A 12,292-nucleotide genomic window follows, 5' to 3' on the forward strand; every position below is an offset into this window, starting at 1 on the left:
ACGTGGAATTCCAGAAGTAGTAGAGTTCCGTACATTCATTTATATCCCGATAGCGTTAATTATTCGTTTACCGGTGGCGAGGTAAGTGTCGACGGATCGAAGTCGTTAAACCCATTCCACTATCCCGCGGCGTCTCTCGATGTCAAAGAATCGAAAACATTATCGAACGACTCTACCCCCGCGGGGGAACCGATTAGAACGAATAACCGAATGTTAAAGATATTCCAGGGCGAAGACCGGAACTCGTTTCGACGGACCGAGGGCTCTGTCTTGCCAAATCTCGCTTCAAATTCCGACCATGACCGATCCTTGGTCTCGAAGATTCCGCGTTTCGATGATTCGACGGAAATCGGTTTGAATAATTCACCGAAAGGCGTAGCCAGGGTCCGCGGTCCGGGAGTCTCGGTAGTTTCGTCTGTGAACAGCGTGAAGGTCGACCCCTCGGTCGAGTTCGATCACGTCGCGGCCATCAGGAAGATCACCGGCATGCTGACTCAGCAGAGCGTCGGGACAGCGTCCTCGAAAGTCGCGATCGATCCGGTTGGCCAATCTGTTCCTCCTCCGAGGGGTTCGAACCCGCCGAATCGTCACCACTCAAGCTCGAAGCACTCGAGCGCGAAAAACAGAACCAAGATTCGGTCACCTTCCTCTCAGAACAAGAAGGCTCCCAACAAGTCAAAGATCCGGAATAAAACGAACTCTTCCCGACCCTTGCATTGGAAGAACTGGCCGAACGGGGCCATTCAATCCGCGAACGACTATCAGAATTACGAGAAGTATACCTCGTCCATGGAGGACTCGAAACCTGAGAAGGTCCCTCAGATGGTTCCCCAGGTGGTTTCTCTTCAGGTTCCTCAGATGGCGAACGGTGTGAATCATCTGGTGCCGATGTCGAGCCCTGATCTTCAAGAAATCGTGCACTGGTTGAAAATCCCGGCCTTCATGCCGAACGGTAGCCATATCCTGGAGAGCAACGAGGCGAACGGTCCGGTTAGTGTTGCGTTTGATCCCGCCTATCAGAACCTGCAGCCAAACAGACCATTGAGACCGATCGATCTTCAGGGTCTCAGACCTGGTTTGATATACACCCTCAGCCCTCAGCCAGTCTACACGACTGAGAAGCCTTCCGGTTGGTTAGGGAACGTGTCCCTAAAAAACAAACCACAAATCGACCCTCAGAACCCTTATCTCGTGAACAGCGATTCGAAGAAGCCGCTGGCTGGGACCAAGAGGCCCGCGAACAACGGTAGACCGATTCCTGGATCGTTAGGGTCCACAGCGTATGCAGGAACCTTCACCACCACTGAGAAACCAGGCCCCAATGTCCACATAGGCTTCACCTCGTACGAGGAGAAGGACAAAGTACCTGATCAGGTCGATCCTCAACCCCCATTGGTGACCTACGATCAAAGATGCCCGACAATCCTCATAAACTCGTACACTCGAATCAACAACACTATCCAGAGCAAGGAGGGTTGCACCGACTTGAACATCATTATCAATTCCCACCTGATCAATACGAACACGTACACTTCCACACCTTCGCCTCTCGATCAGGGTTACGGGGTAAGCGACAAATACGGTTCCGGTCCTGCCTACCAGCCTGAATCCCAGAGCAATTACGATGGTCCGTTGAAAGACCCGGTGACTTCCGGGTCAGGCGATAGCGAAGGCTCTAGCATCGAGATCTCCCAAGGCACTCACATCAGTATCTTGGGATCTGGACCAGCCAGCGAAGCACCCGCGACAGAGCCTGTGGAAGAGGTGAACGAGGTGTCGAACGATCCCGACACTTTCGACGCTTCTCCAGGCGCTGAAGAGGTCGTCGATCCTAATAGCGAATCCGGTTTGAACTCGGTGGTCCAACCGGAAGCCGATCCAGTCGGTAGCCAAACTTCTAGCTCCCCTTCACCTTCGAGTTTGACTCCCGCGTCGTCTTCGGCATCTGACGACGATGAGGAAGGTGACTTTGATCTATCCCCTACCGGCCTCATGGAGTCGATAGCCAACGTGTTCGCCTATTTCACGTACGTGAATCCTCTGCATTACGGGCTCTTCAGCATAGCTGCGGCTCCGTTCACTGCTATGGCTGCTGGGGTCCTTGGCATGGTCACTTTCTTTTTCCCTTGGCTGTTCCCAAGCTCGTTCGGCTTCAGCCGAGCCAACAACGACGCTGTCGGGTTCTGGCACAACGTCGAGGACGTTATTAGACAGTCCATGGAGAAGTATGGCAGGTTGAACGAGTGGAAGAGCAGGAGGAAGAAGCGAAAGAGATGAGCAGGGCTGGATAGCGATGATGATTAGGTTCTTACTTGTTTTATGACGCGGGTCTCGAGAGAGAGAGTCTCCGGAGGCAGTCTGGTCGTTAGGTCTGCTTAGTGTGGGATAAAGAAGTCGGTTGGTGTCACGGTGCATTATAGAGGTGTTCGGACTTCTCTCGGAAAGGTGTGATAGATAGAGGTTAGTTCTCTGGTCGCCGCCAGATGGAAGACTAGGCACCTTCACGATTTTCATGTACGCGTGAGAATGAGATTGTGTGTAGCAGCGTGTCCATGTAGCCCATACTAAGATATGTGAACGACGTAGGTGAAAAGCGTGAAGGTGCCTAGTATTCCATCTGGCGGCGACCAGAGAACTTACCTCTATCTATCACAAAACTTCAACCTTACAGAGGTGCTTAGTCGTAACACCTATATAATACACCGTGGTTGGTGTACATAACGAGCGTTCATAATCCGCACCAGTGTTGTCGGCGAATTAGGCTTGTGTTTCTCCTACCATAGGCCATATCAATTCAGCCCACCCGGGGAAATGTGAGTTTCGAGCTCTGCTTCGGACAGCACTGGTCCGCATGGGAGAGTAATTTATTCGTAGATGTTGCATGTTGTTAAGCATTCTTTCAGATTTTACTTTTTCTTTACGAGATCGTTCTTACGTGGTAAGGAATTTATTGTTAGTTTTAGAGACTCCGTTAGCGACTCAGGGGGTACTCTGATTTTGCGTTTTCCGAAGATCGAGCAAATCGGCTAATTTTGATTAGTTTCAGTTGGAAAAAATCACACGTGTACTCTGAATACCAGGGAATACGTGTGCAAAATCCCAATGCAAACGGTACGATAGGTTCTCTGAAAAAAATTCCCGAAATTCGGGCACAAACCGCCTGGAGAACCAGAGTATCCCCCAAACGTTAGCAGAGCATAGTTGCAAGAGGAACAGTATTAGTGGACCTGAACGAGTTCATATTGTAACCCTTAGCTTCTTATTTAGGCTACTTCAATCTTATTTAATCGTATGTCATTCTAGGGCATTGCTAGCATTTGTGCCAATGAATTGTAACCCAAATAAATCATTCGAACGAACAAATCTGCGTTTTTTCTTCAACCATTAAAATTGTAATATAGATCTAGCGATGTAATCTACTAATTATTGTTAACGTTCCTGTGTGTCCAAATATCCTGTGCCTAGCCCACGAGTTCCGATACCTCGAGACAAACGTTGTCCTTGAAACTGACATAATCTAGAATAGCACCATTCTTACGGAAAGGTAAGGAACAACCGATACCCACTAATCTCAAGTCATCAACTACCCACACCCCATAAGTTTAAAAGTTTGAACTACATTTCTATCAACAGAGCCAAGCGACTAATGAACAAATTTCATTTCAGTTCCCCACAGGATGACAGTCAACGTCAGCTGAAGGACCTGCAGTACATAGACCAGTCCCTGAGGACGATGGCCACGCAGCTGCTGAACGTGACGAACCCCGAAGAGAGCAAAACCACCGGCAATGCCATAAAGAGCAACGCGCAGAAGTTGCCTGAGAAGGTGGATACACCGATGAAAGAAATGACAGTGAACGTAGGCTTTGGCAGGCCAGTGAACTCGAAGTTCAGCCTCTTCGAGACCAGCCATCCTGGCCAGGCAATGGCGCTAACCGAAGAGGAACTCGAGAAGGAGTTGAGCTCGACGCGACTGATGACAGCGTACAAGAACCACCCGACGACCGCCGGTGGTATCTCCACGTGGATCCTGCTGAATCCTCCGACGACCACGATCAAGACAGTGGAGGTGGACAAGAAGTCGAAGCAGCCTGTGGAGAACGACATTAAGGTAACCTTGAAGCCGACGACTCTGATGGAGAGGATAGACACGACGGACAGAGTGATGGAGAAGCTGACCTTGCCCGTGTCCACGGTGACCATGGAAGAGCCAACCACCACCACCACCAGGAAGACCATTCTGCTGGCTACGAAGAAGACTGAGAAGACGGAGAAGACAACCGAGCCTCCTCAGACGACCATGAGCAATCTCGAGAGCAAAGAGGCTCCTGCTGGCACCACCAAGAAGGTTCAGACCATCAGGACAACGCCCAAGCCGAAGACAGCCACGTCGAAGACCACGTTGCTTGCCAAGCCGTCGATCCTGAAGGCTCCCAGACCCAACCAACAGGCCAGACCGAAGCCGGCAACCAGGAGGACCACCATGAAGCCTGACATCTTTAAAAACGACACCGCTTCGTCGGCCAAGATCGAGAAAGTCACTTTCAGGCCTATCCAGATGATCACCGTCTCCAGAAACAAGTCGGAGAGCACGGAGAAGCCGATGTTCGTATCGAAGATCAAGGCTTCCGTTCTGATGAACACCCAGAAGACCACCACGTCGGCGCCTGTTTCTTCGACGAGCAATCAGGAGTCAACGACGACCGTGAAGAGTGTCTCGAGTAGCAACGGACCATCGGAGATCTCGACCAAGCTGAAACCCATCGGTACCAAGAGCAACGTGCTGAAGGTGCAGCTGAAGAAGCCGGTGGAAGACACCAAGATCGAGATAGAGCCTATCAAAGTGAACGCGCCCGTTCTGAAGATCGAGAAGCTGGAGAAGGACAAGAAGAACTCGTCGGAAGGCGACGAGGACAAGGACGGGTTGAACGGCTCGCAGATAGACCTGAAGTTCGACTTCAATCCCGAGCTGACGAAGATCAACGTGGACTCCGAGACGTCTACCTCGTCGACGACCACCGCGACGGTGTCCTCGACCACGAAGAAGCCCAAGCACAGCTCCAAGAGGAAGAGGAACAAGCTTCGAAGGAGAAAACCGTCCACGTCGACCACCACGATCGCGCCGTTAACGTCCAGCTCTACGGAGATCGAGCTGGTCACGCTGGATCCAGCCGCCGATAACGGGATCCAGGAGTCGAAAGTCGCGCCCGATACCAAGATCTCGGTCAACGCCACCAAGACCAAGAAGAAGCAGGTCCAGAAGCCTATTTCCACTCAGATTTACAACTTCCTGAGTCGAGAGGTGATGCCCAGCTTCGGAATGATGTCTCTGGTAGGACTCGGATTAGGTTTGGCGTCCTATTTCCTGTATCCGTTCGGTGGAGCCATTGCTCGCAGGAACTACGAGGTCGAGCCTAAATATAAGTACAACCTGGACGAGTACGGAGGGAACTACGGGCAGAGCGAGGAGGAGGTTCTGTCGAAGGTTCTTCAGGGTATGACGACGAACGAGGACAACAAGTACCCCGGCGTGAAGGACTATGACAACAGTTACTATCAGTACCAGCATTACGACGGGAACTACGAGACGACCAAGAAGTACGACCAGAGGTACCCTTCGTCGCCCATGTATAGGCCGGAGAACACCGCCTCGGTCCTGAAGCACAGAAACACGGATTACAGATACCCGGACAAGTCAAGTACGCCGAATTACTACGAGAGACCCAAACACGCGGAGTACCCGGTGGGCCAGGCGTCTTCGGGGCCAGCCAATCGACAGTTCGTCGTTGGGAGCGTGCCCAAAGAGTATCCACCGTACGAAGAGAAGATTCCCCCGACCACAGGGAAGCTGATGGGCTACGAGTCCACAGAGAGTAGCCCGCTCAAGTTGGAGCCCGATATCAATCAGAACTTCAACTTCCCCAGTTCGGGCCAGATCTACGGACAGGTGCAGACAGCTAGACCCGAGGAGGGTTACGAGGAGGTGGAGATCACGCCTACAGCGGTGGCTGTGGAGCACGGACCTAGGTCCCTGAAGACGAAGAGATCCGTGGACGGGTCTCGATCGAGGACGAAGAGGGACTCCGTGATCCAGGTGATACCCTCGAAGAGGGAGTTGGAGGAAGAAAAGGAGGAGGACCTGAGCAACGAGATCCTCAACATCATCGACTCGGCGCTGCCTGGCGAAGAAGGCGGCAAGATCAGGCAAAAGGAGAACGAGATATCAGACGACCTCGAGGCCAAGAAGAGACGACAGGAAGAGAAGCTTGCAGAGGCGTCCACGGAAGCCAGCGTCGAGTCTTCGAGCCAATCGACCGGCTCGCCGACGGTGATGGACATCGCCGATTCTTCAGCGTCTTCGTCGTCTACTTCACCGGATGCCAGTTCGGAGAACAACTCAACGGATAGCTCGAAGACGACCGAGCAGAGCAACGTCGAGTGGATCGACTCGACCACGAAGCCGGCCGAGGAGCAGGATGGTTTCAGCCTCTTCAGCTTTGTGAAGAAGGTCGCCGAAATCAAGTTCCGGCTCGGTTTGACGCTGTTGAAGCACGCGAGCGAGGGCTTCGCTCGGTACCTCGGCCACGTGCAGAAGAGGATCAACGGCGAGGAATGAAGAGGCTCCTTCTCCTTCGAGGAGGGGCCGGACAATAAACTCGAGCGACGATTCAGGAGTTTCGTTGCGACGTCTCGACACCACACCCTGTCCTCGAACACGTCCCGAATCGATTACTGGAATTATCTAATTTGCCTCGCTAGGCAAATGTGTTTCAGGTGGACCGGCAGGTGCCAGGATGCTTAGGACGCGCAGGGTTGGTTGCCTAACGATTACCCACTCTCCTGCCAATTAAAACCCCGATTAGACTCTTCGCCAATTTATATTAAGGAAGTCAACTTTTTACAAACGATTTATAATCTTGATACCCTACGTTAGGTGGCCCATTCTGTGCTAAAGGACGTCTCTCCTCCATTCTGTAGCCGTCAAGGACGTCGGTTTTCGTTGTTATCATTACAGAATCGCTCTCTTTTGAAATCTAACTGCTCTCCAAATGTTTCCTCTGCGAAAACAAAATAGGCAATCGAAGGTACATGTCTCTCGCAGTCTTTGGAGGGGGAAGGAATATCGATCAAAGGAAAATGGACGTTCCCTGACCAGAATGCAAACGGCTAGCTTTAAAATTCACATTAGGGAATAGGACTTCTCGCATGGGATGCAACATCAAGCCTGTGAGAGGCTGCACGCATTCTACGCGAGCTTTCCGAAAAGCTTCTGGCGAAAAGTTCTATTTCATCATCGACCTTCGACATCTGTTGCTCTGGTGTTTATACCTTTTATTCAGTATATAAGCGAACGACGACATATACGAAACATTGTAAAGTATATTATAAATAAATATATTAAATAAATAAATAAATATGCTTGCTGCGTACGTAGATACACACGTACGCGATAAGAAGACGCACGGTGTCTCTCCGTTTGCTTCCGTCCACATTCTACACTCCGTCGTGTTTTCCTTCTTCGAACTAATTAATGTAAATATTAATTTTACATTCCGTAACGAGTAACAAAGATTAACATATTATGGAAATAATATTCTCTTCCATTTCGCGCAGTTTTCTTAACCACTAGCTTATTCCTGTCAAACTATCATAGAAATTTCACTTTTTAAAGTTCAGCTCGATGACGATTAGGGACTCTTCTGGGTCTCTCGGTGATGCCTTTCTCTTTCGAAACAGTACTGCCACTTTTAAACGCCGTTTCTCTTCGTGTTAGAAGTCGATCCCAATTTTGACCTCTCGCACCTCTAATTAGTCAGCAGCCTCGCAATCCTAGCCGTACTCCGAGATCGTTCGTCTTCCCCTTTCCCACTGTCGGAGACTTTCTTTTTCCTCGTTGATTCCCTATCTCAACCTCGTTCCTTGGACTCGTCTGTTCGTGGGAATGTTCATGACTGGATCAGGATGATCGAGCAGCCTCGGATTGGGAGAGGTTAGGTCCCTCCTTCGGCGCCCGAGCATTATTGGTATCATCATCGCCATTGTCGCCGGTAATATCCCTGGAAAGCACAACATACCTTTGAATCTCCTTCCGGATTTATGGCGATCATAAATTGGCAAAATACATTCTAATGTCCCTACTATTCTAAATTGTTTCTCATTCTTACAAATGCAGAAAATCCGCAGTCTAATTATAAACAAATGGCAAAAGCGGACCTGCCCCGACGGCCGCCAGGACAGCAGAGTTAGAAGGCTGATTGCCGAGCGTATTTCTGATAGGCCTCTTCTTCAGGAAAGCGGGCAGGGTCTGTCTCTCCATCTCGTACTCCTTTCGGCTCTGGTCCACGCTCTTGAAGGTCTTCTCCACTTCCAGCAGACCCCCGTGGGATGTTGTAGTGTTCGTACCGTTGAGTGACGGTAACACCGTCAACCTGACCTAGGTAAACGATATCTCATCAAGCGACTGTCATTTCCAGAACCGTTCCAGTACCGAATCGATCAGTGTCGCCAGATCAAGACTTGTGTCCCCGCTCTACCTTCCCTTTCTACGACGCTACTCCCCACCCTTCCGCCGCAGGCCGGTCACGTGACACATTTCGCCTCTCTAGCAGAGAGAGGGTAACCTCTTCCCCTCGATCCGAGCTCCCTCCCCTCATCTGACGACACTGGTATTGATCCCATTACGAGTACTCTAACGATACAGGTTTCCCATGTCGTCGCGATCGATCCCTTCCCAGTTACATAATAGAGATCGTTTTTTAACAAACGCGTTACGAATCGCAGCAACAAATGAACGTCAACTAGGACTCGGCAATTACGGTGGAATTATTGCGTAAAGGGGCGCAGGTTTTTATCGCGACACCAATCCTCAACAATCCTTTCGATGACGAACAGGCGTTCAGAAAAATTGCACAAAAATGTAATAACTTGTATGCTTGGGTCCAAATGAGAAGGTACTTGTTCTGCTCATGTCGTTGCGCGTTAGTCCTGTTGTAAAGTCTCTAGATCACCCACTACGTCATGAATATTCATGAAAAGGTGACAAAAGTTTTTAATTGTTTCGTCTTAACCTCTCAAACCGGTTTGATGTTTGTACGTCAACGTAACCTCATTACCCGTGGCGGTTCGACGTATGTAAATACCTACTCTTGTACCATTTCGCTTTCTTTTAATTAATCTATATTGCACAATATAAACAATATTAATTTTTCAATATTTCTCTAAATACACTACGAACACACGGTATTGTCTCAATGGTCACGTGCGCAATCGTCATATGCGCAGTAGAGTCTTACATTCGTCGGCTATTAAGTACCTTCTTATTTGGACCCAAGTATACGTAACTAATAATTCAATAGGTCAGTGGAAAAGTTCAGAGATCACACCATGAACTTTTCCACTGACCTAATAGAATTTCTTTCTGACAAATCTGACTGTTTCGCAGAGGATTTGCTGGAGGGGTTTGGTATCTTCAAAAAATCTTCCAGATCTAGCCTAACCTGTCTCTTCGACGTCATCACAGCGATAGCTGGGTCATGATCTTCTTTCCTCACTCCGACAATCTTCGTGCCGTTCACCGACGGCGAAGAATCGATCTTGATCGATCTCTGTCTCGACTTCGAGTAGCCTCTGTTGGTCGACAAGAGGACCCACTGGCCGTCACTGTTCCCAGGGTAGCTCTGAGGATGATTGTTCACGTACTGATACTGGGAGAAGCCAGGCCTTTCGGTGGTTGGTCGTGGACGGTCTTCGTAGCGATTTGGGAAATCATGCCAATCATTATTGTTCTCCTCAGCTTGATTCTTATCGCTGTACCGGTCTATGAACTGGTAGCTGGGCTTCGTAGGCTGGGGAGGTCTGTTCCAGTTGCTGGGAAAGTTCGCTGGACGATTGTCGGTGATTATGTCGCTGTTCGGGCGGTCCGGGTACTTGTTCCAAGATGGCCTCTCTGGTGGCCACTTCTGCGCCTGGTTCTCCTCGTTCTTGTCCGGATAATAGGGGGGTCGAGGGGTCGGCTTCTGCCATGGCTTCTCGGTAGGCTTCTCCTGGTACCTGGAATTGCAATTAGTTAGACCGATGGGACTAATTCGATCACTGCGGTAGCTTCGATAGATCTAGGTTTCGATACTGCTCTAGAATTTCCAAGATTCCGTCAAGTTCTCAAACAATCTGACGATTCAAGTGAAAGGTGAAGAGAAAGTTTCGCTTGTAGTTCGGTAACAATTGGCCAATTACCATGGCTTATTATTTTCGTAGATCGGCCTAACAGCATAGTCAGAGGCCCACGGTTTTCCCATGCCAGGCTTCTCCCATGGCTTCGCTTCCGGCCAGGGACGTTGAGTGGTGGCAGTCGCCTGCCACTTCGAGATTTTGCTCTTCGACCAGGGGATCGCTTCCAGAGTCACCCAGCCGTTTCGGTCTTCGTACGAGTTCGCGCCGTAGTATTTGTTCCTCTTCAGAGTGTCGTTCAACGCTTCGCTCAGCTAAAACCGAATGCAACCCGAATCATCGAGAGAGCATAGTTTTTTTTAAATTATCGTTTGAGGCAGAGGTGACTAGAGGATGCGTTAGGGAATGTCTCCTCCACATCGCCGTCTTCGAATCGAGGAACACTGTACCTCGAAGAGTGCGATGTGGAGGGGACCTCTCCCCTCACGTCGCAATGGACGAAGTAGCCCGCAGCCAGCTAGTTTGCAACCAATGTACCTACTCAACTTGTACCAGCAATATCAGTGAACATCTTACCGCATCCTCGGCCGACGTAGTGTTCTCCACGTTCACGTCATACTTGGTCTCGTGCTCGTGAGTGGCACTGGTCGAATGCACCGTGGAGTCGTCCACTTCCAGGAGCAGAGGCTCTGCAGGCTTCACGATCCTGAAGGGATTCTTCGGGTACTTCTCGGTGCTCCCCTTGATCTTGTTCACGTAGTCCTCGAGGAACTTGTTCAGTACGTCCGGATTGAACGTGGACGTTTCGAACAGGTTCTTCTGCTCGTCCTCCAGCCTGATGTCCTTCGTCCTCCTTTCGTCTTCGACTCGGATGCTGCGGAACGGACTCGATTCAGCCGGCATTGAGTCCTCCAGTGCCCTCGTGTTGTCCATCCTCGTCCTGAACAAATCGGATCCGTTTGTCCTCATCTTCACGAAGTATCTGGTACTGCATTGGCTCCCGGTCAGGGTCAAGGTCACCAGGAGCAGGCAGATCGCTCCTCTCGGCAGCATCTGCAACCGGAGAGTAGAAATTAAAAGAAGTGCTAGCAGTCTCGATGGTTTCCTGTCCTTTTTGACCCTGAAGACCGTCTTGATGATTCGGTAGCGAGTTGGGTCTTTTTCTTCCGGGTGTGCCTCTTTCCCTAGTGTATTGTTCAGTATAAAAGTTAAAATCGTGAAGTCTTTCCGTATAGCGAAACACAATAGTGAATTTTTCCAAAGAAATGACACCCTAACTGTCGTAGAATTTACAAGAGGCTGGATTGGGTATTACAGAACACAAAATGAGTATTTCCGTGTACGAATGGATGAAATGGTATATTCGGACAATTGATTTACAAGCATGAATCATATAGCATAGATTAATTTACGTTCGTGGTATGGAAATACGCGTTTCAACTACAAAGCGACGATACTAATGATAATAAAATTGTGTGTTAAATATCGGCAACGCTTAGCAAAGGTTGAAGTGTCCGAATACTTATGGCTGTCAGCGTACGTCCACGTTTGTCGAGTTTGAATGACCACTGTGCAGCACTGACCGTGTCGTCGATGGTCGTCGAACTTCCTGGCTCGGTCCAGCACCGATGATGAATCGATTAACGCGAGCGTGATTAGGATCGCGATCAGGATCAGAGTGAAGATCGCGTTGAAGATCCCGTTCCGTGGATCACGGAACGACGGAGTACGGCACCGGTGTGGAACGAGTGCGTGTTTCCGCTCGACCTCGACTCTTCAAGGTCCGAGATGGCTCTGTCGCCGAGACGTTGCCCTCGTTTGCTTTTAATCCAAGTCCCCACTTCATGGTGACTTGGTCCATTTTGTGTCTCGCTCGGAGCAAGCCAGTGCAGCCGGTCGACACTCCTCGCGCACCTGGTCACCTGGAGAACGGACACAATCTACCACAGTCATCCTTCTCTCCTATCTTGGGATCTGCTCGCTCTATTCTTACAGCCAGCTCTGCCGATAATTGTTCCGACAGCGGGAGGATCCGATGAGACAATCGATGCGGCTCGCGGCCACCCAGGATCTGGATCGGTACATCTAGATCGTGACAAAGACCGAGCGATCCTTCCTTTTACCG

General features: G+C 50.1%; 2 protein-coding genes across 6 annotated transcripts in view; one reads left to right on the forward strand and one right to left on the reverse strand.

The window, feature by feature from the left end:
• The window catches only part of LOC143212871 (uncharacterized), a 31,601-nt gene extending 24,142 nt beyond the window's left edge, over positions 1 to 7,459 (forward strand). For both annotated transcript variants that reach the window (XM_076432131.1, XM_076432132.1), the window contains one exon: positions 3,667 to 7,459. In XM_076432131.1, coding sequence (XP_076288246.1) covers positions 3,667 to 6,616 — 2,950 coding nt within the window. In that variant the 3' untranslated portion in view covers positions 6,617 to 7,459. The remainder of the gene's footprint in view (positions 1 to 3,666) is intronic.
• LOC143212872 (uncharacterized) lies at positions 7,316 to 11,974 on the reverse strand. Of its 4 annotated transcripts, none has more exons than XM_076432133.1 (6): positions 11,751 to 11,974; positions 10,744 to 11,220; positions 10,234 to 10,481; positions 9,498 to 10,050; positions 8,215 to 8,434; positions 7,316 to 8,057 (listed from the first exon to the last, which is right to left on the reverse strand). In XM_076432133.1, exons 2-6 carry the CDS (start codon positions 11,218 to 11,220, stop codon positions 7,903 to 7,905), a joined length of 1,653 nt encoding a protein of 550 aa, XP_076288248.1. In that variant the 5' UTR covers positions 11,751 to 11,974; the 3' UTR covers positions 7,316 to 7,902. The 4 variants fall into 4 exon arrangements, 3 of the variants coding, with proteins under 3 accessions (XP_076288248.1, XP_076288249.1, XP_076288250.1); XR_013009812.1 differs by having other exon boundaries at positions 7,916 to 8,057; positions 8,166 to 8,429; XM_076432134.1 differs by having other exon boundaries at positions 7,916 to 8,057; positions 8,166 to 8,434.
• Positions 11,975 to 12,292: the final 318 nt, after the last annotated feature.

Source organism: Lasioglossum baleicum, chromosome 10 (assembly GCF_051020765.1).
Source record: "Lasioglossum baleicum chromosome 10, iyLasBale1, whole genome shotgun sequence".
In the NCBI taxonomy this organism is placed as follows: Eukaryota; Metazoa; Arthropoda; class Insecta; order Hymenoptera; family Halictidae; genus Lasioglossum; species Lasioglossum baleicum.

Excerpts from the sequence above, each read along its gene's own strand:
- LOC143212872 (XM_076432133.1), bottom strand. The coding sequence starts at position 11,220 with ATGCTGCCGAGAGGAGCGATCTGCCTGCTCCTGGTGACCTTGACCCTG. Across the intron at positions 10,051-10,233 it reads TACGAAAATAATAAGCCATG|GTACCAGGAGAAGCCTACCG; the intron begins GTAATTGGCCAA and ends TTGCAATTCCAG. Across the intron at positions 8,435-9,497 it reads TGATGACGTCGAAGAGACAG|GTCAGGTTGACGGTGTTACC; the intron begins GTTAGGCTAGAT and ends TCGTTTACCTAG.